The sequence below is a fragment of the Pseudochaenichthys georgianus genome, chromosome 1 (assembly GCF_902827115.2).
Source record: "Pseudochaenichthys georgianus chromosome 1, fPseGeo1.2, whole genome shotgun sequence".
Lineage (NCBI taxonomy): Eukaryota > Metazoa > Chordata > Actinopteri > Perciformes > Channichthyidae > Pseudochaenichthys > Pseudochaenichthys georgianus.
In genome coordinates this window covers 14,870,833-14,893,224 of record NC_047503.1, presented here as the reverse complement: position 1 = coordinate 14,893,224, position 22,392 = coordinate 14,870,833, and the positions used below count along the sequence as shown (strand labels likewise).

General features: G+C 42.4%; 1 protein-coding gene across 1 annotated transcript; it reads left to right on the top strand.

Moving 5' to 3' along the window:
* Window positions 1-5,724: 5,724 nt before the first annotated feature.
* Window positions 5,725-15,304, top strand: LOC117452508 (nuclear factor interleukin-3-regulated protein-like). The gene is made up of 2 exons (XM_034091233.1): window positions 5,725-6,163; window positions 11,537-15,304. The coding sequence occupies exon 2, from the start codon at window positions 12,035-12,037 to the stop codon at window positions 13,844-13,846; it is 1,812 nt and encodes a 603-aa protein (XP_033947124.1). The 5' UTR covers window positions 5,725-6,163; window positions 11,537-12,034; the 3' UTR covers window positions 13,847-15,304.
* The last annotated feature ends 7,088 nt before the right edge of the window (window positions 15,305-22,392 follow it).

Below are 22,392 nucleotides of genomic sequence, written 5' to 3'. Positions count from 1 at the left end.
TTTCCTTCTGTTTTACTGTATATCATTGTGTATGTAATGTCTATGCCTCTGGAAATTTGAATTGGTATTTTCTTACTATTGTGTACAAATAGCAGTTAAGCTATTCAGCATCGTAAAAGCAATTAACATATTAATTGATAACATATGAATGTATAACTCAATAATTTAGGTTAAAAACTATACTTAGTTAATGAGCCAGGGGGTTGGTTGTGCCAATGTAGATGGACCATGTCTCATAGTGACTTTTTAAAAGGTCTATAGTTTTGAAATGCATTATAGCAATGCAAGAATATAAGCTTTCTATATGCTATTACTCCTTATTTCAACCGTATATCATTGCAATTCTTTCAAAGAAATTCTACATTTATCAGAATTTTAACTCTTTAAATGTTTGTTTACGTAATGCCATTGCTTGTGGGGTATTTTTTTCTTTATGGAATAGATCAATGATTCGCAAAAACAAAATGCATTTGTATTTGTAAAGACAAACATGAGAAATTGCTATATATGGTCGAAAATAGTAAAAAGCTACATTTTGAAGTCAATGTCATAATTATTTTATGCTGCAAGATAGATCTAATATTGTGTTTTTTTAACAGTAATCTTTTGGGTGTGAGTGAACAAATGTATTTAATATAGATATTCTATGAATTTGCAGTTATTTATGTTATGTATAACTGAAATATTGGTATGTTTTTGTATTTCATGCCATCTTAATAATAATAGATTTTTTTTTTTTCATACCATGTTATAGCATGGACCAGCATGAAGTTCATGATGGTCCATGCTGGAATAACGGTTTTTGCGCCAGCAGACCAGCATAACGACCAGCAGTCCATGCTGGTCCCTGCTGGTTCATGCTGGTGTCCATGCTGGTCCAAGCTGGTCCAAGCTGGTCCATGCTGGTCCATGCTGGTCCACCAGCATAATGACCAGCTTGGACCAGCATGGACCAGCTTGGACCAGCTTGAAGTCCATGCTGGTCCATGCTGGTTTTTTCAGCAGGGACGTTTTCAGTTCCTCATGTTTGTCTTCTCATCAGGGCTATAAATACAGAACTACGGCAGATATGTAATATTTAATGCAGCCGAACCGTGTATTACAATGCCGTTATGTGATGACTTTCAAAGAGAAAGCAAGCACACTCGGAATAAGGTATTATTTTATTTTTTTTAAATGTTTTCGGTCTGTTTCCGGTATTTGTTAATGACGATGTGCTGTGAGATGTGAGACTGGAATTGCAGAGGGGGAAATAACGTATCTTTAGATGCGGATTTTGTTAAACTAATATGTTTGCGCTGTGGACCAACACTATACATTGACGGGGAAGGGGGTAGCAATAAAGATAACACCATTAAACAGTTACACAACATAACAGAAATAATATCGATAGCAGCGTCCCTAGCAACCACCTTGGTAACAATGAAAACGTTGGACGCAATTTCCTGAAGTAATCTTCGTAATAACTAGCAAACTAAAGATCATGTACATCCACTGCACACATAATCTGAAATAACAACTCATATTTCTCACATCAAATGACATCAAAACGCATTTTAATGGCCAAACTAACTTTAAAATAGGCATTTTACACCCAGAATAAAACGCAGTTCGGCCATGTTTTCTTTTTCTGCAGGGAGAAATGATAGCTGGGGATTCTGGGTAGTGTAGTGTCTTCTGCCATCCTTTACTCCGAAAAAAGATTTGTTTCTCCGAATCGAAGGGGAAAAATACAAAAGCATTGCACACAATTTAAACCAATCAATGTTGTGTAATTAACAAGGATAATCTGGTGTTTTTTAGTCGATGAGTAGTGCAGATATCACTGTAAAATCAATGGACGCTCACATTGCCTTTAAGGGCAGTCGACACAAACGAATGCCGTGCTTCCATGAGCGTCCATAGAAGCACATGGACATCCCGGAAAGCTGAAAATGGACGCTAAGGCCCCCCCCCTTGCGTTGAAAATGGACGCTAAGGCCCCCCCCCCTTGCGTTGGAAAAAGCCGGCAGGGGACTTGACATAACGTCAACATAGGCCGACCTGGGAGTGAGGATGTGTTGTCTTACCCTTACTGACACCTGTTTCACTGGAAAAGCTTCTTTTAGGAAAGTGTTTGTTCTGTGATTGTCGGCAAATCACTATCAGAAAGAACACCAACATATTAGTTTTGAATAAACTAATGATGTCTAATAAATGCAAATCTAAAAGAGATTTCAGTGTGATTCATCTACGGAAGCCTGGAGGGGCAAAGGCATTTTGTAAGTCTGATCTAAATAAGTTTTTACAAGGTGACATTAAATTCATTTATGAAACATATCCTGGAAAAAAATTCTCAGATTTGAATAACGCTATTTATTTCTGGGTTCAAACGGGTCTATCAGAAACACTGGACATTAACTTGTATACAACATATAGTACACGGTTCAAATGTACAACACTTCACCATATTCACTTCACAAAAGACTGTAAAGCTTTTATGTTTCTGTGATCTTAATATTGCTTACTGTATCTGATTTCTATAAATGAAATGAACCTGGAAATAAAAGTTTATTTTAGGTAAATCTGTTGTGATCGATTTTTTTCTTGTATATTTATAACATTACAATCCATCTGCAATTAGTTTCGCTAGAGTTTACACTGTCTTTGAGATTGAAATGTTTTTGAATAAACTTAGATGCTGTTTTTGTTTGGCCATACATACAGTATTCAAGAGTTACATCTGTAAATATGCACTAAAGTTATGTTTTCAGCTATGTTTAGATTGCAAGGAGAAGCTGGGGTAAAAGTAGAAAGCTGACCAATAGGGGCGAGAGAGCGCTCTGAGTCACTGAGAGGAGAGGTGCACTGCGCAAGAGTATGTATATGTCACACATTTCCTTTTGTGCTGGAATGATTTATAACCCTCTTTAATGAATGCTTTAAAACTGGACAAACCACCTTTTCGTCAGCACCCCCTAACTGAATGAAGGTTACTGATATATGCCGAGGGGGTGAGTTGGGTGTCGGACAGTGCCAGGGAGAGGGGAGTGGTGTAGGGATGCAGAAAGAGATGTGAGACTCTGCATGAGTCATCACTCACGTCAGCAGTACGGAAGCTATTTTTAGCATCAAGGCAGCTGCAGTGGAGACTGATTGGACCTCATGTAGGGGAAGGATACAGGTTCAGAATCCATTAACACCTGGATGGAGCATACATCTGCAGATAGACATCAGGTGAGGTGCTGTGAAATATATTCTGTAAGCAATGGCCAGAAAAGCCACAAAACACACACACAATTATTCATTTTTGGCAAAAAATATGATTAACCTTGACCCAAATGCCATTATTCGTTAAAGGTACATTCTTCAGTTTTCAGTCTTTTTTATCAACACCAGGTGGTGCCAGGTGTCTATCATCATTGGTCATTCCCTCACTCATTCAAAGTGTTACTACAGAGGTCATCTCCTCCATTGTGCTTTCTGCTGTTGCAACACACTCTGCACACACTAGATTGGAAGTGAAGCATTACCACTTTTAAATGACCTTTGTCTTTACTAAAACAAAATAAAAAAAATGCCAAGCACAAGGAAGGAGCATGAAAATGCCATGACGATTATTATATATTATAATACTTAATGCCACCATGTGAGGATAAACAGGTAACACCGCTGCAGCAGAGACCCCGTATGAAGCACTTCGAGATTTGTCTTGGCAGATGAGAAGCGCTATATAAATTAAATATAAATATAAATATATGACAACAACAACAGGAGATACACATGAGATCTTTTGTCTGCAATCAATCTTCATCCAACCCCCCCCCATGCCACGAGCCTTATAGGCAGAAGCGAGAGCCTTCTGGTTGCTAGGCAGGCACCACCAAACCACAGTTGCCAAGGGAATGCCTGCATGCAGAGGCAGCTGAAGAGATGGAGCAGTGCGTTGGGGGTTGGTGGCGAAAACAGAGCACTGGTGGGGGAAGGAGCTAGACAAGTTCAAGGCCACTGTTTCCCCCAACATGGTCTAATGGTGGTGGTGGTGGGTGAGGTGAATGAGTGCATGTGTGTTTTGAGTCAAGGTAGGGGGAAGGGATGTGAGTGAGAAAGTGGGTTGGAAGTGGATGTGTGTCTGATACCAAAACAGGGCTGACGCAACTGCTCATGAAATGTGTGGTGGAGAGGACAATGGGCGATATGGGATAATAGAAAAGCACACAAGCAGATAAACCAAAATATACTAAACATAAACAAATTGACTGTAAGGGTAAAAACAATGGTATAATTCAGGTTTTATTAGAGATTATCCATGTTTTATTAAGTGTTTTATATTAATTGTAATAGCCATGGGTAGTGACAATGCTTTAGGTGTATCCCTTCAATTTAACAGATATGTTTAAAAGAATATGTAGTTAATCTTTTACAAAAAAAGTGCACACAAAGGACAACAAATATAAATAATTGACATTAAAAACACACACAAAAGGGAGTGGGTTCAAGCTGCTTCGCATTGATGCGGTTTCAGTGTGGGATCTATAGTTTTAATGTGTGTTTTATAGGTTGTTCAAAAAAGAAAATGATATTCAAATGAGCTTAGATATAATCCAGTATTTATTAATTATACTGTTGTTACTGAATGTACGTTATTATTACCATAAAATACCAGGTCATGGCCACATTTCTATTGTTTACAATAAAGACCATATTAATCAAACAAAGGGTTAAACTCTGTTCGACAGTGCAAAAACATTCAAATGTTGTGATCTGAACCGATACACGATCGATCTGAGGCAACAATATTTCCTCAGTGCATCCAATATTCAACATGCTTTATAATCTAGCAGTGTAATAAGTGGGTTGGTGAGGTATTAACTGTTACCACACTCCGCATTTCTCTAAACAGTCCCCAGTGACCTACATCCCGTCCTTTTGCACACGGTGATGCACTGCTGACACATAGTCTTATATTTATCCCAAATGAGTGAGAAAAATAAAAAGCCTATGACTCATTTTGCAATTGTATCAAAACAACATTTTTTAATAAACCAGAATGAATCCTACTGTCAATGACCTTGATGCTAAAATCAATGAATGCTGAAATTAAGTGATTGAGGTAATTAATACAAGTTGAAAATCACCTAATAATAGAATATGTGTTATGTATGGTGACTGGCAGTATGTAAAGTGTTTACATTAGTTCCACCTTTACCAGCTGCAACATTTAAGTTAAAGCAATCATGCATTACTAATGATAAACCTTAAGAATATTTTGATGCTGATCCTTTTTGAACGGAGGACTCATGAGAGCATTGTTACACACTGTAATATTAACAAAGTAAAAGATCAGACTTCCTCCACATCATAGTTAAATTCTGATGTTGTTTTAAATGCACATGATTTAAATATGTCCAGTAGCTCCACAGTGGCAGTTTCAAACAAATTGATCACAAAATGATATGGCCTTATTGTCTGCGATTAATTCCTTTATTTCCTTTCAAATGTTTCAACTGTTCACATTGAGGTTAATTCCAAAAGTTTGCTTGCAAATAGTGAAAGAAGAAGTAGCCTATAATTATTCAGAATACATTTTATTCAATTTGCTTGATTAACCATGATAAAAGGAACAAAGGCTATAATGAGCAACAGTGAGTGTACACTTGCACAGGTCAAGGACATGCTGTTGCATGCTATTATATCTCAGTAATATGATGTATGTCTGTGTAACATGCATTCAGGGCCGAGTTATAAAAAGAAATGGGATTGCATGATGGAGCAGAGGTGGAGATAGGGATGGAGGGGTGGGGAAAAGAGAGGGACTAATAACAGAGAGATACTCTTGCGCGGAGAGACAGAGGACAACAACGTGACGAGGCAGCCTAAGAGCTGTTATGCAACCGCTGACCTACTAACACATATTTCTAGCAAGAGAGCCGGAGAAACTGGAGCAAAGGGTCCGGCAGCGCACAACACACAGGCAGCCAGAGCCAAGAGACAGAAACAGCATCCAGCACAGCCTCTCACCACACCGCCACTCAGCCGAGCTGCGACAGAAGACGGAGACGAAAACTTTTTGGCTTTTTTGGGAGGTTTCTTCCACACGCGCAAGGAAAAGGAGGAAACGGGAGCGAGACAGCTTTGTGTCGGTGAAGCCGGAATCTTTCTCCCCCCTCTAGGACACGGAGAGGTATGTTATGACTGAGCGCAAGGCTGCTTTTTGTCTTTGTCTGTTTCTATCTCCGTTTATGTATTTCATTCATGGTAATATTGGTGTTTCCGCGGTGTGTTGAGGTGAGGACATGATGCTCGTGGCCGGTCATTGTTCACATGGCGACTCTCGGCTCTGCCGTGACTTTGAGACGTTTGCGGTCGCTTTTGTAACGTTAAACACGGCACTACCGGCGCTAATGTGCTACTTTGTTGCCGGTTTTGTCGCATTGTTCATTGTTATTTACACGAAACATGTAAAATATTTGGGAAACGTGGTTGGCCATATCCCACGTTGTGTGCTCAATGTCAAGGCGAGGTTATTTCCTCTACGGTGGTGTTTTCCAGGGAATGGGGGCAGAGCTGGCTGTGTGTTGTCTGGTTAATGCAGACACACAGGGTAGCATACTACACTGTATTAGCTCCTGCACGTGGCGTGCTGCGGATTGTAGGCTTTATGAATGTCGTCCATATGTAGGTCACTACATCCCTTTGATCGATTAGATCGCTCAATAGTATTTTTGGCTGTCGACTGATGCAATCACATGTCTGGTTTAAAGCATGGGTAAGCACAAAGGGTAGTGCTAATGCCACATTTGAATAAATGTAGGTGAAACTCATGTCATAGTGGAGGTAGAACATATACAAAGAGATTACATGCACACAATGTTTTCAGGATGGACTTCAGGTGTACATTTAAATATGTTTTTAAACATTGTGGAGTATAACAGAGTACTACAGGGGGAACACATGCAAGGTAATATATTAAAAAACGAAATAATGTTTTTGTTTCATATGTATGTGTCTTTGAAACTTCCCTTTCTCAACATGTGCTGAATTTTTTCAACATTTGTAGGTGTTCAAGTTCAAAGGAGAGAACAGTCACAAAACGTCTGTTTTTTTTCATTCAAAGTGAGTCACTGGGTGATTTCTTTTTTTCTTGTCCTCATGAGTTGTGTTAAGTAAAGCACAGAGCAATGCTTTGAGGGAGTTGGAGGGTATGACATAACCAGCACACAGCGGGGAGAAGCAATAAACAGCATCTCTCTCCTGGGACACACAGGGGCCTGTAATTGATTCCCCTTTACACCGCCCTGCTCCCTTTTACCATCATTCATACCACAGTTAACACCAAATGCCTTTTCCTAAAGCACATGGATATTTAAAAAATGCTTTCATCGATGACGTCACACAGCTGTTGAGTGTCTGTGAGTTATTTTTAACTTTCTCAGTCTGTCTCTTCCAAGAGAAAACGTGGAACAAAGAAAAAAAGCAGAAGTGAACCAGATTGTATGTTTTCTTTTGTCTTTGCGTGACTGAAATTAGAATAACAAGTGAACATCCAGGATGTGATGTAATGCATGGAAGCCCCTGTCTGGCGAGGCCGGGCCAGAGTTCTGGTGAGCTCCTATATAGTCCGCCGCTGCCAGCTGGTCTGGTTTCAGAGCCGTCTGCTTTGCTCCGTTCCCAGCCAGACCTCTGAATGTAGGTCAGACCTGAATCTGGGTAAGGAGGAAACAGGGCACACTGTGGACTCATTCATACAGCCTTTAGTTACCACAGCGACCTAGTTTGTTACACTTTAGTGTCTATTCATTAGTGTTAAATAAAAAGTAGCTTTTAAAATATGGGTCACATGTCACTATTTGACCAAGTCATCTTCAAAACACTAACAGACTTTATGAAGGAAGGCATACTTTTTTAATGCCGTATGGGGAATTCAGGTTGCTAAACTCAATTGTGTTATAGACAGATTGAAAATATCATAAGATCCTGTTTATCTGGAAACATGTGCATTCACCTGTAAGATCTAGTGTTCTGTCACGAGTGGAGGTAGAAGTGTATTGCTAATAGGAAGTGTTAAATGGCCCTCGGCGATGACCTGGAATGTCTGGATTCCTGTCTGCTAGTTGTGTTTCTTGACACAAAAAGCTCTCTGGCAAAATGGAGGATCCTAGCTAGGGGCCCCCTCCACGTGTGTGGTGTTGGATCACTTAAAGGATGGAGGAGGGGAAGAGGATGCCAAGCATTTTACTCACACTTGCCTCAGAGGAGGTCAGAGGTGAGGCATTCCTCCCCGAGCGGCAAGTGCCTGGGAACTACTTCAGACCTGTGTTTTCCACTGCCAGAAAGACTGAAACAGACAGCTTACAGTGGCCGCAGTTAATCATTGGTTTAAATGGGAAATTAGCCTCTGCAGAAAAAGCCAATTAGACATTGTACCATATCCAGAATCCCTTCTTTGTGTAGCTCAAGTATTGGCCTTTGTTCCGAGCACATAGAGGAGGGTAAATAGGGGAGTTAGCAGAGCATACACGGCCAGTTAACCTGTAGCTTCTGCTGCGATGTAATATGCACACGTTACACAAGCTTTGCTCTGCAACAAGAGACATTCAGAGCACGTACGTTAGGAGCAGCCACGGCAGCCCCTCCCCATGCAGTCCTGAGAGAGAGCCTGTTATGTGTGAATTTGGCTGCAGAGAAGGGTGTGTGCTCTGACGTCAACACCATCTCCCTATCTCTCCCTACCGACGTTCATCTGCTATTGATTCGTATTGCTCCGCGCTGCACAAGGCGTCTTCCAAGAGCTGGGATTAATGTTGCATGAAGATCACCGGTGCTTCATAATCAGATGACGTATTGGAGTTTGTCCCTTTATCTGTACAAGTCTATACAATTCCTCTGCTTTCCACAAACTGAAGTCACCCCATCGCTCTTCTGCTCCCCCCTCACCTCGCTCTATTTTTAGAGTGCACTCTGTTACTCCCTTACTTTCCTCTCCTGGCCTCCCTCTCCACTGACCTATTTTAATGGCGCACCGTCAAAGACAGGAGGAGTGTTTCTGCTTAGTGTCGTTTCTAGGTCAGTGGGACAACGCAGACGTATGCGCGCTTCCTTCCCGTCGCCTTTGTTTCACGCCTCCTCCTTCCCTTGAAAGTCTTTATTAAAAATATTCAGGGTTAGTGAGAGAGGGAGGGGCTGACCCCACATTTGTCCACATCTGTTGGTGGTTGTGTCCAAATCCCTTCCCAAATGGTGTAGCTTTACTCCAGTTCTTTGAGAGACGGAGACGGTGAAATCCTTGCTTTGGCACTGAAGGGTAAATTCAGTTTGAAGAATAGCCTGCAGCATAGACTTTCAGTTACAACATACAGACATGTGTAAACAAATGGTTAATTATTCAGGGCCGAAGTCGAGCTGTTCAAAGGTCTCAATGCGGATTTTATAAAAATGAGATTATGTAACAGGGTCATTGACTGCGAGGAAAGAATAGACATGATTTAAATAATCTTATGATATATTTCATAGTAAATAGCTATGTAGCATTGACTCGATGGTGAGAAGTATTTTCATTAGGGAACAATACACTGCAGCGTAGTGAAAGAAGGTCGATGTGAGTCAGTTTAGTTTAAAGGTGGGGTAGGTAATTTTGGAGAAACCAGCTCGAGTGCGCTAGAATTTGAAAATACACAGCCGGAAAAAATCTGCCACTTCCTTACAGAGCCCCTCCTCCAACACACACGAACGTGCACATGACCAATGAGGGCAGGAGATAAGTTTGTGCACAGATGGAAGGCTGACAGGCAGGTAGGCCATCCAGTTATTTTAGCTAAAATTATTGGTCGTGCTTTTTACAGCGCTACGGCTTCCACAGATGAACATTTTTTATGGATTTGTTGTCAAAGCACTTCAGATATTCATTGCTATCGGGATGTTAAGAGCATTCCATGGACTATAACACAAAGTGTATCTCGAGCCGGTTTCTGAAACTTACCTACCCCACCTTTAACTCAAGTACCTTTGTTCAACTCTCTTTGGGATAAGGAGTTTGTTTAGCTCTCCTGCCATCACAGCACAGTTGAAATAATTGAAGACGTCGGCAGGGTTTCTTTGCTCAGATCAGCTTTCTCTGCTCACACCATGAAAGATATCAGACAAATATGGCAGCCCAAATGGGATTTAGTAGCGGCTTGGTGTCTCCTAAACAACGCTTCCAAATTCCTCTGCAACTATACTTTCGGAAGTTTGAAGTTAGAGCTCTCAAAATGAAGAACCAAAGTCCTGACAGAAATATCGACTGGTCATGGAATCTGTTATAAGATACTTTAACTGATGTATATTATATTTAATTTGAACCGTAGTTTTTGAGATATACTGGATGAAAAAGGGTGCGGCAAAGGCTACAATAGTAAAATGCAAATACTTAATACTGCTCCTGTACCAATAGTCATACTTGTGCTTCTTGTATTATTTCAATATTCAAAATGTGAAATGTCGCATTAGAGTTGACAATCTTTAAATGCAACAGAAGTGGTGAGACTAGTAAATCACTGAACATAACGTAGCTTCCATGAAACTAATTGTGCTGCAATGATTCCAATTTGGGGGGGGCTCCGAAAACCGTGATGATTATGTAATAAAACAATCGAGTGATGATAAAAGTTCATATTCGTGCTAACTCCAGTTAGCATGAAAATCGACACCGCAGGAGTCATTGTTACCCAGAGGCACAGTGACCTAGATAATTTCCCTGTGTGTGTCATAAAAAAAGACGTTTTCCTGTTTACCATGGTCTCCGGGTTCAGTGTAGTGATGTGTTATTAATTACCACCGCATATCAGCTGTGCAGTGCAGGAGAACCAGAAGCATGTGGCCGAAAACAAGTGCAGATCTAAGTATTACGTAACGCCGGACTGTCGTCAACATCCCCCTGTGCTGCGTTTAAGCGGCGTGGGTATCGCAAGACATGTTCGGTGAGCGAGGCTTCCTGCTGTTATTTTGACACTGCGTAAGGATGTTCAGCAGCAGCCTGGGGAGTTGTGTCATTTCGCACAGTGTGACGGCTACTACAACAAAGGCATTGCCGGAGATCTCCTGAGTTTGATGCATTTCATCTGCTCCCTCGTGATTTATTTTATAAAATATAATTTAGAGGCAGAAATGTGTAGTATTTTTAATGTACTGTACCATAATTGCAGTTACATATCAAAATGGTTTTGATTGGTCCTATCTCCGTCCGTTATGTGCTTCCCTCAGCTCTTTATCTGTCAGTCTCTGCAGAGCTGGCTCCAGGTCAGCCTTCTTTAGTCCTGTTACGTGATGACTTCTTACACAATAGCTCTGCAGCAGCAGCACATACAGTATGTTTAATCCCAGCTGCAGCAGCGTGTGTGTGATGACACACTGTGTATTGATCCCTTACATGCAAGGGACCCAAACTAAAGCTTTGTACTACAGTTCATGAGTCTAATTTCACTTAAATGTAAATATATGTTACTATGAGTTTGAGTGGTTTTACATCCAATCTGACGCTGTCTCTCTCTCTCTCTCTCCCCTCCCTCTTTTCTCTCAGTAAGTGGTCAGCAAACAGAAGCACTGAAACGGATCCTCAGGGAGCCCCCAAAGTAGACGGACTGACCTACATCCTCCGTAAGACACTGAGAGCAGCAGCCTGACAGACATCACAGCTCTGCTACAGATTGAAGAAGATAAAGTCAAACTCCACTCCAACAAGACTCCAGAGACTGAGGAGATCACAGCTGAAAGACTCTTTGATCGAAAACAAACCTACTTCTTTTTTGTCTTTCCCCGTTCAGAACACTGGTCCAATGTCTGAAGTTTTTCTGAAGTTCCACCTCTTTTTAATCTTCCTGGCGAATATGGACACTTGAACATTGAACAATAACAGAAATCAATGAGGCTATCCCTTCAAGGAACAAAAATACCTCATCAAGACATTTTTGCAGATCCTGCATCTTAGTCCTCAGCAACAAAGCAGTCGTCTCATCTTGTTTTGAATTTCCCTTTCCCCCTTTGCTAGAGTTACACTCTGGCCAACAGCTAGGAAAAAATGGAAAGTCTGGGTCTACACCTCCCGTCAACCAGCAACAAGAATGCAATGGATGTCGACAATTTTTCCTCCTACAGCGGCAGCATCCGATCCGCTTCTCCGGAAGAAGGACCGCGGAGCAGCCGCCAGTCTAAAGGTTCCAAGTCCAATGCGAGTAGCCGTCGCAAGCGAGAGTTCATTTCCGACGAGAAGAAAGATGCTTCCTATTGGGAAAAGCGAAGGAAGAACAATGAAGCAGCCAAGCGCTCAAGGGAAAAGCGGCGCCTCAACGACATGGTGCTGGAGAACCGCGTCATGGCGCTGAACGAGGAGAATGTTCGCATAAAGACGGAGCTCCTTCAGCTCAAGTTGCGCTTCGGCCTCATCAGCACGGCATCCTACATGGAGAAAAGTCAGCAGTTATCCAACAGCGCTGCTTGTGTCAACAGTAGTAGTGGGAGCGGCAACGGCACCCCCAACCCCTACCTCTCAAGCAGCGGCTACTCCAGCGCATCCCAGGTGATGCTGAACTCAGACTCGTCTGAAACCGAACAGTCGGGCCGCGGCGAGTGCCACAACGCGCTCCACCAGTACTCTCCACGGGGCTCCATCTCCGACATGTCTGACGACTCCTCCAGTGACAGCCCAGAACCAATGGGCTTCAACATAAAGACGGAGCCCGCAACTATGGAGATGGCCGGCCTGGAAAGCAAGGCGATGCCCGATGGTTTGCAGAATGGAGCTTACCATGGCAACCACACTGCCCTGGTTTCTCCACACCAGCAGAACGCCCCATTGGCTGAAAGTGCCATGGACTACCAGCACCACCAGCAGCAGCCGCAGCAACAGCAGCAGTGCCACGTAAAGGCCTCCAGTCCAGCTCCTCAAGCCACCTCCGCGCAGAGGAGCGTCATCCTGTACCGCTCCAGCAGCGGCTGTTACCCAATGGACACCCAGCGGGCCGAGGAGCAGCCGAGCAGACCCCAGCAGCACTCCTCCACCTCCAAGTTCTCAGACATCACAGAGGTCGCTGAGAAGCTGGAGAGGACAAAGACCATGGATTCACCTCAGTACGATTACACCGAAGGTCGTGCTGAGTCCACAGATGATATACAGCAGAGGTACAACCCCGACACGCAACAACAGCACGAGAGCCACCATCACTACAGCTACCAGGGGCAGGAGGGCGGTCTGCAGCAAAGCCAACAGAACCCCTTCGCCCCTGATCTGACCCGCAACACGGAGGAGGGTGAGTCCTCCTTCCCACAGCACAACGGCTACCTCAACACTCTGGACGAAGAGCCCCCGGTTCTCACGTACGAGGGAGGCCCACGAGCAGGCGGTTTCTACCAGGAGAACTCTTCCACTAAAGACACCTTCTCCAGTGACGGGGAACCTCGGAGCTCTGACAAGGAGGGCTCCACGGACGACGAGTCCCCCTGCTCGTCCTCCTCAGACATCAGCAGCTACCATCAGAAGGAGGCTGGAGTTCCAAGCTCCCACAGCGAGCTCCAAGCCGAGTACAAAGGCACCGCCCTGCCCCACAAGCTCCGCCTCAAGTACCGAGCCCTGACCAACGGGGCGGCGGGGATGCACATGGAGGGAACCGTCAACATGTCCACGTCCCCCTCTCCCACTTTGCCTCAGCACCCCTACTTAGCTCTGCCCAGCAACCCTCACAGCTCCCAGATGAACGGAGAGAGCAAGGAGGTGGACAATGACACTGAGTGTGCGGGACAGATCAACTCTCTGAATGAGAGGGAGGAGGCTAAAAAGGAGGGAGGGAAAAAGGGATCCAGTAGCAGAGGTGGGCCCAATAAGAGGCAAGAGTAAGGACACTTGGGACTTTTTTCTGTCACCAATACTCCAATAACTAACATTGCCACCCTACGACACGGAGAAGAGCCGGTGATCTGCCCGAGGTGCAGTTTGGATGTGATTTCACAAAGTTTCACTGTGTTCCTCTTCCCTTTAATCTGTCCTACCTGTCCATCCTATTTGCTAGATCACTTAATTAGGAAGGCAACTCTCCAGAGCTGGAGTCTGGAGTATTTCCCTTATGGAAAATTCAAACATCATTCATTTTTGTAAACTGCCCTGGTGGCTGGCCAGCGTTTATTGTGGCATTACGGGAACAATCCTCTGACCAAAGAATACGCATCCCTCCTTTAGCATCTCCCTTTTCGGCAAAGAGTTGCCTCCCTCTGAACACACACCTGTACTATTTGCGCCCCCACTGTCTGACCACATTCACAAACAAGTCCCTCTTCATTTCTGAAGCACTTAAATTGTATATTACTGTGACATACATTTGCATAAATGGAAAATATATTTTAAGAAGAAAAATGTGGCAGAAAACAACAAAAAATAAAGCAGTGGAATGATGAAGTCGTAGACTCAAAAGGTTTTTTTTCCCTTGATGAGACACCTTGTACAGTCGCTTTTTTTTTAACATGAACCACAACTTGTATAGAAAAAGAAGAAAATAAAAAACGAAAGGTACAATTTTTTTGTATTGATGGCCTCATTCAAGTGAGGTGTTGAAATAGTCAAGGCTATTTATCTAATGCATATCAGTCAAGGCTATGTAGTCACACTTTGCTGTTTGCAAAACCTGACAAGCACAAGGCAAACGTCTGCCGGCTGCTCAATGAAAAATCAATACATCTTAATTTCCAGACAAATATGGTCTGTTTAATAAACAAAATGGCTCTCCCGTCGAAAAACCAGCAACGCTGCTCTCTCTTCATAAGGTGCCTCTTTATTGTGTTGTCCCTCGTCCCCACTTTGGCCGACGTCTTTACGAGCCCACTCCCCCCTGCACTGAGTCGTGTTAGCTACCGTAGATCATCCAGTCTGTACAAGTTTAACTGTTTCACTTCCTGGTGCCTGCCTCTGGCCACTATGTATAAATGTAAAGTTGTCTTTAATCTCTTGTATACTGCTGTTATTATTTTATTATTATTTTATTAATATTATTATTTTCTATTATATTCCGTTATTATTTTGGGCTTTATTATTATTACGTGTGTTTTTCTGTCATCCTGTTGGGTCATTTTGCTCTATGCTCTTTCTGGTTGTGCTGTGTATTTACCCATACTCCCCTTTGCCCCAGGTACCATTTGTACTCTGTGTTACCGTATAAACTTTGTTGTTTGCGAAAGAAATGGATAAAAAAAAAGAAATTGAATAAGGCTTGTCCAGAAGTGATTATGTATTGTCATACTTCATGTGGATATGCAAAAATGGTTACATAAACACTGATTTTTCATTGTGAAATAAAAAAATTAAAGGTTGTTAAAAAAAAAGGTTAAAGGTTGTTAAATTAATGTACGTCTCTCTGATTCTATGATTGGTTAAGGTAATACACACACACACACACACACACACACACACACACGAGGACCAACTGGCTGATTCACAGTTCACAGACAGAAACATCCCAGTCTGCCGGCGCAGTGTGAGCCAACACACAACAAACTTCACCACTTCATCACCTCATGCCGCCTACTGGCACACTCTGAGATGAAACACACTCAGACAGTGCGGTGCAGCGTACAGGAGAGAAACTGTTCTATAAACTTAACCTCCGTCTTAATATTCATGAAATATATTTATACTGACAACATCCACATGACAGCCGCAGAGTACACTTCATAATTCATAAACAGCCTGCAATCTGCTCACAAGGGTATATTCAGCGGATAAAATATTCACAACATTTCATGAAAACTGTCAAGGTCAACCAGTTAGCTTGATTACAAAATGAATGAAAATAAAATATACCAACTGTGCACATGTATCACATTACAGTAAATACTATCATAGTGAACATTAATGCATGGGTATGGCTGGGCGATATGGAGAAAATCCAACATCACAAAAAAAATGTAATACTCAATACCTGCAATAATATTAAAGGTTTGACTATTTGTGCCTTCACTAATATTTACACAACATTTGATGAGTAATCATTGAATGAATAATAAATAAGTTGGTTTAGGCAAATATTGAATAGTTTTGTAGACTCAGAAAATGAAATCACTTTACTGTTATGAAGTCTTTTGAGTCAGGAAAATACAACACTAATGCCGTATTCCAATATTCAAAATCATGTATTTACATCATGATTTGTTAGAAAATAAAAGCATTATTATTATTATAATACAACAATACAGACCCGGCGCCAGAACAAATCTAAAGGGAGGGCATATGATTTCCATGGGAGGGCACAGAACACCGTCACTTGCTGCGGGCCTGCGGCACAATATCAAACAGCAAGGCCAACAGCATTGCGCAAAGACGCACACTTATCGCAAATACATACACAAATAAACTACTTTTGAAACATTGTGTGCGTGGCAGCACAAACACTGGTAAATCACGAGCAAGGCACACTGGTTAAGGATGGCAGCTTCCTCATCGTTGCACTCGGAGAGAAATAGTAGAGACGGAGACGATGAACTGCTAGCTCTATTATGGCATGTTGCATGTCGTGAGAGGTGTATGTTGCTGTGTGGGGAATGCTGTCCATTATTTTGGCCAACTCTGCATCTTTGTGCAGCGTATACTCAAACAGCGATAGGAAGAAGAGCCCACTGCCTGACTCGGATATGCTGTGGAGTGAATCGTGGTCCTCTGAGAGGGAGTTGGTTGACAGCTAAACAATCTATAATATCAACGACAGCTGACACGTAATAACGGTTCCGTGCACCAAAGTACTAATTTCCTTATTTGTTTGTTCTCTCTCTCTCTCTCTCTCTCTCTCGCTCTCTCTCTCTCCTGCTCTCTCTCTCTCTCTCTCTCGTCTCTCTCTCTCTCTCTTCTCTCTCTCTCTCTCTCTCCCTCTCTCTCTCTCTCTCTCTCTCTCTCTCGCTCTCTCTCTCTCTCTCTCTACAAACGCTCACATGAGATGTGTTCTTTTGATGCGGCATGCCTTAGCAGTCCTTTATCAGTCTGTAATGCGTGTTTCCAGTCGCAAAAACCTTTGACAGTAAAAACTGCATCAGTTGAAGACGTATTTGCTTTAAACTGTCTACAGGGGAAACAAAAGGCTGCGTTTAACGAATATTCAAGCCATGGTCTGTTGTTGTACCATGCAGGTTTATTAACCCCAAGATCATCTGGGGCTGTTGGTCTTTGAGCGGTTGCTGGCCCAATAGTACCTGTTGATGTACTGCAAGGTAGCGTGAGGCACCGGAGGAGGAGGAGGAGGAGGAGGAGGAGGAGGAGGAGGATGCAGTGGCAGGTGTGGTACAGGGTGTGGCAACGCAGGTGGTGATGGTAGGGGCACATGGAGCTGTGCCTCGGAGGACAAGTCAAGGCTTGGGCTCGCTGCAGCCCCGGGGTTTGCCGAGGTCAAGCTTGTGACATTTGGCGTGCTGCAGCCTGCTGCAACGGCAGGTGCATGGTCGCCAGCAGCTGCATCGGCTGCAGTTCTTTCATCGCTATTTCGTTTTAATAAATCCTTAGACCTTTTGAGACCATTTCTGATGTCCATTGTGTAATTCAAACATAAATGGGAGTCTACAGAATGCACAATAAACAATAAACAAATCCAGAATAGGCGGCAGAGTGTGACGCTGTGATTGGTCTAAATGTGGACGAATCACAAATCACAACAGACACATGAATTTATTTGACGTAGCCTGCGATTTTTTTGTTTTAGTTACTATCTGACATCACATACATCGTAGCATAAAAGTTCACAGTTTATTTATAACAACAACAAAAAAATAATATTTTTTTATTTTTATAAATAATAAAAATCGTGTTTATTGGGGGAGGGCAAGAATGTCAAATGGGAGGGCGGCCTCCCTGGCCCTCCCACGGCGCCGGGCATGCAACAATATCTCTAATATTATTATGATTATTATTATTTATTTTTTTTACATTATTTTGATGCCCTAAAGTGGGGTTCTTGTTTTTTTGTTTTTTTTTTCAAATCCAATTCCTGCCATGTTAAAATAGCAATAATGATTTCATCTTGAAACAAACTAAAATGACTTTGACAAACTGTTGTCTAGCAACCAGAACAACTGCTTGAATTGATCAACCCTAACTCTCCCAAGCCCGAAACGACATTCCCAAAATAAAATAAAACTCCATAATTAATAAAAGGAGAGTTTTTAATTTAGCTTTAAATTGTGAGGAATGATTGTAATTAAGATCATTAGAAAATGTACTCTAACACTACACAGAGCACTATACAGAACTGGCTCCTTTGACAATGAGTTACTGAGTGAGAAACTCATGCCTGTAAAAGCACTCACTAAGCAGTGTTACGTCAACCAGTAACACTGCTAGCTTTGCACCTCTGATGTAAGTCCAGAAATTATCTAACGCTTTCACAGATGTGCTTGAGTTGGATAAAAGCAGAAAGAACAATCGCAGGACGACTCGGACGAGCACAAACAAGTTACATAACAGTTTTAGGAGAAAAGTGCGTCAGACTGCGCGAGTGGCAGCCGCCGCCTGACCCTGCCCTGAGAGGAGTTGGCATGGTGCTGAGCGTGGAGCTGGGGGGGTTACACAAGAGCAATTACAGGAATGAGCGTACACGTGGTGTTGCGATTTCAAGGAAACACCCATATTTCTTGAGAATCTCAGGCCGGCAAGATCTGGTCTGAAAATGCCAAAAAAGACGAGAGGACACAATATAACTTGGATATGTTTTCATTCTCAGAGTTCATCACCTTTTGTGACGCACTCTCAATCCTTCCCCAGCAGATGAACGCGAAAACAATCTCATGTTTTCTACCACCAGCTATAACAAGGTGACATTCTTGAGAAAACCGCAGTGCTTTGTGCACTCTCCTTTCCTCATGCTCCCTCCTCTTACTCAACCATTTTTCTCCCCCCCCCCCCACCCATCTTTGAGCTGTAAAAGCGGCTTTGTGTTGTGCGGAGGATTGTGCAAACGGGCCAGGAGAGTAAAAGTAGGTCACTGAGGAGAGGATGGAGGAGAGGAGGGGTGAGGAAGGAGAGAGGGGTTATTCAGAGTCAAGGACGGACTGACACACACACACACACACACACACACACACACACACACACACACACACACACACACCACACACACACACACCACAACACACACACACACACACACACACACACACACACACACACACACACACACACACACACACACACACACACACACACACACACACACACACACACACACACACACACACACACACACACACACACACACACACAGTATCAGTTTGCATTAGGCTGACATTTATACAAAATCACTGACATAGTGATGATTGCCTCGGAGCTAGGATTATCTCCATGACATTAGTGTTATCAACAATATAACTCTTTCCATGGTGAACTCATATGAGAAATTGAAGCCTATTGTTCATTGATTTACTGGAATGTACACTCCCTGGACATTTTATTAGGTACACCTGTTCAACTGCTGGATTACATTACATTCGTTTTTTCAGTGTAGCTTGCCAAGAGCCACAAGTGATGAAGACTTTAAAGCACACATCATTTTAATAAAATAACCAAAAGATATCTGGAGCTTTAAATGGCTATATGCATGGTGAGTACTTTTACTTTCGGTATTTTTTAATGCTACTGTGATAATGATAATGATACTTTTTACTTTTACATGCAGAACTTTTACTTATGACTTTTAAACTGTACTAATGCTACATTTACTTAACTAAATTATCTGAGTACTTCTTCTACTCTGGATGAATGTCACTTACACAGCAGTGCCTCATGAAGTTACAGATGATAAAACCATGGACATTTTAGACCTCATCTGGGCTTTTGTCTTCCACATCCACCTGTGTGTGTGTGTGTGTGTGTGTGTGTGTGTGTGTGTGTGTGTGTGTGTGTGTGTGTGTGTGTGTGTGTGTGTGTGTGTGTGTGTGTGTGTGTGTGTGTGTGTGTGTGTGTGTGTGTGTGTGTGTGTGGTTACAGAGGGGTCTGTTGGCCTTGCGCTGCCTGGGGTGATCAACAGCCCCGGCTGGTTATGTAACCGGGATGCTGCAGTATGTAGGTCAGCAGCACAGGGAGAGGCAGGGATGGGGTGAGGGGTAGGGGGAGGAGGAGGAGGAGGAGGAAGCTCAGGGAGTGTGTTCGCCTGTGTGTTGGTACGTATGAGTGTGTGTGTGTGTTCACACGGCGGATGTACATGTTATATTGTGCAGAGCAGACGTCAATACAATCACACCAGACTCAAAGCGACAGGCGGAGAGGGAGGAATCAACAGGGGCCCGACGGTGTAGAAACTCATTGTGAAACTAACGCCCCATGCGTCTTTAAACATTAACTACATGTTTGCTTTTCACAATCCTCTCATAAAGTTTCAAATAACAATGTTTTGCATCATCTAATGCAAATAAACGCTGGAAGTGGAAATATTTCATCACATCAAATAAAATGAAATAATAAAACATGCACTGAGAGGCAAATAAAAGTCTGGATCATACACAGGTCTCAGACACATGAGTCATGCTCATCAGGAGGTTCTCGAGTTAAAGAAGAAATAACTCTGTTATCAATTATTAAACACTTTGCAGCGTCAAGGTTGATAATCTCGAGTGAGGTTTATTAGAGCTATTAATAACCTTGAAGAAAGAAAATGCACTGGCTCAAAATAATTTTGGCACAAAAATACTCATACTCTTGTGAGATGACAGGATAAGTGGTTGGAAAAAAAGTCCCTTGGAGTTTTCTTGTGATTTTTGTATGAATAAACCTTTTCTGCTTCTTGAATTTCATTCTTAATTCCCTGTGAGGTTTACATTTTGAATAAGTAGATCACCTTCTGTCTCTTTCCTCGCTGCTTCAGATGTGTGTATATGATTTAGGGACAGATAAAGTTAAACAATTGAACACATAAGGGTTTATTTCACAACTTAAAAATAGGCCGCAAGAAAGCTGAGCACTTTGCTAATGAAAGTAGGCCAGTATGGAATGACTGTGTGCACGCTTGTGAGAGATGATTCAGCTCCATGTTATGTAATGCTGAACCACCCCTGGGTCCTGTTACCATATCATGTGACCTTGTGCTACAGGAAGTAGCCTGTGTGTGTGTGTGTGTGTGTGTGTGTGTGTGTGTGTGTGTGTGTGTGTGTGTGTGTGTGTGTGTGTGTGTGTGTGTGTGTGTGTGTGTTGTATGAGAGAGTGAGAGCCTCTGGGCATCTGACGTAACAATCCAACATCTGACTGTCAAATTTATTGTAGGGCTCGAAGTTTTTATTTTACACATATGAAAAGTTTTATTTGACTTTAAATGTACTAAAACGTGGATTGACTTTATTTGCCAGAGCAGGATGAACTTGTCTTTGATGAATTGTTCACAATTCTGTGATTTTCCATCTCAGTCACGTGGTAGAGAGTTACTTCCGCTAGGCAAAGGCAAACACACCTTCAGAACATGTCTACATATTAACAGGAGCATCTATTGCATTGAACTCGGCACGTGTAACACAATCCTCAATTCTCTCAGAGTTTAAAAACAATAATTGGGAAATACTCTTATTAGCTTCCTTGCCGAGAGTTATATTACAAGATGTATACCTCTCGTCTGTATGCTACATTTGAATGTATGGCCAACAGTTAGTTAGCTTAGCTTAGCATTAAGACAATAGGAAGTCACTGCGCCCAGACAGAAGATATTCAATCACACAACCCTCAATAAAACCACAATTGTTCTTTTGGGCAAACTCCCGAAGAAATTGGGCAGCTCATGCAGCAGCTAAACCTGTACAATCAAGACCCAAAATAAACGGTGTAATTCTCAAAGTAGACACAAGGGCCATGTCCAACATTGCTAGTCACGTATTCAGTTTCGGCGGCACTTCTTCCAGTTTGTCCAAAGGTCTTCTAATCAGGGCTCTATACATAAAGAACTACGGCAGATGTGTAATATGTAATGCAGCCGAACCGTGTACTACAATGCCGTCCGTTATGTGATGACTTTCAAAGAGAAAAGCAAGCACACTCGGATTAAAGTATTATTTTCTTAAAAAATATATATATTTCGAATTTCATTTCGCATAAACACCATATCCCAACGTGCATTTCGGCTAAAACAATCCAATCATCTTTGCTAAAGAATACAGCTTTAGATAGAATTAGCTAAGCTAAATGTTTGCCTCTGTTTTGTAATCGTTATGCTATGCTAAGCTAGCTGGCTGCTAGCCCTAGCACAGACATGAAGGTGGTAGCCTAACGTGTTATTATTTTTCAAGATTTTTTTAAATCAGAAATCAGCATCTCATCAGAAACCTCAACAAAACAGCTGTGTGCTTTTATGTAGTACATTGAGTGTCTTTTAGCCCTTTCCACCAGGCTGAGCTTTCCAGAAAAGAGGATTTCAAATGAAGGAACAGCTTCATGCTATG